The 3138-nt window shown below is 42.4% G+C and overlaps 1 protein-coding gene across 1 annotated transcript in view; it reads left to right on the forward strand.

Annotated features, from left to right (window-relative positions):
- Positions 1–508: 508 nt before the first annotated feature.
- KLHL32 (kelch-like family member 32) overlaps positions 509–3138 on the forward strand; it is a gene marked incomplete at its 5' end in the record, with an annotated part of 16395 nt that continues 13765 nt past the window's right edge. Inside the window, one exon of the mRNA XM_010144514.1 lies at positions 509–1235. Coding sequence (XP_010142816.1) covers positions 509–1235 — 727 coding nt within the window. The remainder of the gene's footprint in view (positions 1236–3138) is intronic.

Below are 3138 nucleotides of genomic sequence, written 5' to 3' on the forward strand. Positions count from 1 at the left end.
TATGTGATTCAGTATGTATTTTATAATATTTCTTCAATATTTTGTCATAAATAGAATGAAAGATGGAGGGGAGAAAGGGCTTTTCTAAATCTCTAACAATAATCTTGCTTTTCTTTCTAGTGTTCCTGTGGTCTCCAGGGATCACATAGTGCCTACATTTATATCATTGTTCCTGCAGCTTGAGTCTGGAATACTGTGGCCTCCTACAGCATCACTAGGAGTTTGCATGTCAAGAGAACTGCATAACAGTATTGCCATCTGATAATGCTGTGGAAATTCTTTAGGGGAGCTGGTGCAATACAATGCTTTTCTGTATGTCACGGGTGGAGTTTTAGTAGGTATATTGAATCACGTGCTTTCGTAACTGCTTTTTGTACTGATTGATTTCACTACTGAGGCAACTACAGCTGCTCTTGGAATGCAAGCGGTCTTCAAAACACCAAATTTTGACAGAATTGTACAGAAATAATCGGTGTCCTCTTTTTCCCTTCCTTCCCCCAACTTTTAGCTGGCTGTGAGGTGGTTGGAACATAACTGCCGCTACCAGTACATGGATGAACTGCTCCAGTACGTCCGCTTTGGGCTTATGGATGTGGATACACTGCATACCGTAGCTCTTTCTCATCCTCTTGTCCAAGCTAGTGAAACTGCGACAGCACTTATTAATGAGGCCTTGGCTTACCACCAGAGCATCTATGCACAGCCAGTTTGGCAAACCAGAAGGACAAAACCGCGCTTCCAGTCGGACACTCTTTATATTATTGGTGGGAAAAAGCGTGAAATCTGTAAAGTGAAGGAATTGCGATACTTCAATCCAGTAGATCAAGAGAACGTGCATATCGCAGGAATTGCGAACTGGAGCGAGCTCGCGCCTATGCCTGTAGGGAGAAGCCACCACTGTGTTGCTGTCATGGGAGACTTTCTTTTTGTGGCTGGTGGAGAGGCAGAGCACTCCACAGGACGCACCTGTGCGGTGAGAACTGCCTGTCGATACGACCCCCGCACTAACTCTTGGGCTGAGATAGCTCCCATGAAGAACTGTCGGGAACACTTCGTGCTGGGAGCAGTGGATGAGTACCTCTATGCCGTAGGGGGCAGGAATGAATTGCGTCAAGTGTTACCTACAGTGGAACGCTACTGCCCCCAGAAGAACAAGTGGACCTTTGTACAGTCCTTTGATCGATCGCTCTCGTGCCACGCGGGATATGTGGTGGATGGTCTTCTTTGGATATCAGGTAGAAAACGTTCCACACAGTTTGAGGTACTACAATGCCAGAATACTGTCTCGAATGAAACTAATAAATCTTCTTTGGTTTATATAACTTTTGTCTTAAGAGATGGGTATTTCAAAGAATTTAAGCCTGGAAGCATTCAGTCAAGCCTGATTAGAAGCATAGGAGCATAACTTACCTATACAGTATTTCTTATCTGCTAAATATCTCTGTGTTTCAAAGCTGCATATATCATATGTGCTAATTCTAGTTGCCTTTCATAAATCAGTTCGACAGTGAAATGGAAGGATAATGCAGTTTCGGACAAACTGCAGCTGACACCTTCTGTGTGCTTCCCAAAACCAAAAAAGACCCAGTTTCTGTAGTATGATCTGGTGTCACTGCATTTGTTCCTGATAATGAAATAGAGAATTAAGTGCTTGTTGGCTTGTGTCGATCCAGGGCTTGAAGGCAGACATATGAATTGCTCCTGCTTGTTCTTCAGGATGTTGGAGCAGGCCAAGATGACCTTCATTAGAAACCGTGCGCAGCTCTACCTGTGCACTTGTTATGGACAGTCAGAGCTGTGCGTGATTTCTAACGAAGGCCTGCCTGGATGTAATCAGAGCTTTATGGCACAGAGAGGTGAAATTATAGGCCTTGTAATCTTAAACTAATGTATAATTTGCAACCCGGTCTGATATACTTTTTATTTTACGTGTGCACATTGATGGGAGTTGAGGAACATCAGTCTTTGTAGTGATTTTTCTGGTATTAGTTCCTTTGGAATAAGGTTGATACTGCCTATGGAAGATCTGACAGAAAATTATCCACCTTTTAGTAAGAACTGTGTCACCAAAGGGTATAAAGTTGTAATATTTATCAAGGAAGTTAATAGGTGAATGGGGCCAGCCCTTGAGGAAAATGCTCACTGATTACCATCTTCCCCCTAGATTCCCGGTGGGGATTTTAATAAAGTCTAGGGCAGTGCCTCTGGCAAAAAGATGGTGTATGAGTGAAAGATTAAGTTAACTACCTGGGCCTTCGCTGCAATTCTCAACGTACGTCATTTAGGTTAGCGGAGCAACTCGCACATGCACTTTTCTGCCTATGGATTAAGTACCTGATGGGAATGGATCTCCAAGCATTGGTGGGGGGAGGTGGTAGCTGTCTATTTTTATACATATACGCTAAAACCACAAATAATGACTTTGGAATTAAAAGCATGGCAGAACACAGAAAATCACCAAGATCCCTACAGGTGCTTTGGGTCGCTTTCTTCAGCAGCTGGCATCGTCGAAGGAGTCTTGTAGAGCTTGTGTTGTGTGTTAATCCTGACGTGTGCACACGGTGGGCTTTGAGACCCAGGTATGGTGCAGAGACAGGGTTTCTGCTTCAGGGCACCTGCTGGGTGTTTTCAGAGCATTGCCCTGTTTGATCACCACCTTTCCTATTTTATCAGTGGAGGGGGATGCATGTCTGCAACGGGCAGTTCAAATAAATGAATGCTACTACTACTGTATTTTGATTTTTTTTTTCCATGTGGTTTACGTTTGTCAGTCTCTATTTAAGAAAAACAGGGCTTTTTAGGAAATTGTTAAGCGTATTCGTATAAAATAGTTGAATGAGCCCTAGAAACACCTGTCAGAGTGTGGTCCTTGTTTCAATAGGTGAAAAAAGTAATTTTTTTCTTTAATTTCTTTTTTTTTTTCCTGTTAAAAAAAAAAAACAAAGAACCAAGGAAGTATTTGATAGGGATTTTAAAGTCAAATTATGAAAGGGAAAATTATGCTGAGGGGTAATTAATGTGCTTAGTTACCTCAGTGAAATACATGCCTGCATCTGTGTTTAAATACTATCTGCGTTGATATAACGAAGCAGCGTGTTATTGTGTTCAAGGATATGCCTCTAAGAGCTGTAGAGGTAG

The sequence above is a fragment of the Buceros rhinoceros genome, unplaced genomic scaffold, assembly GCF_000710305.1.
Source record: "Buceros rhinoceros silvestris isolate BGI_N320 unplaced genomic scaffold, ASM71030v1 scaffold10581, whole genome shotgun sequence".
NCBI lineage: Eukaryota > Metazoa > Chordata > Aves > Bucerotiformes > Bucerotidae > Buceros > Buceros rhinoceros.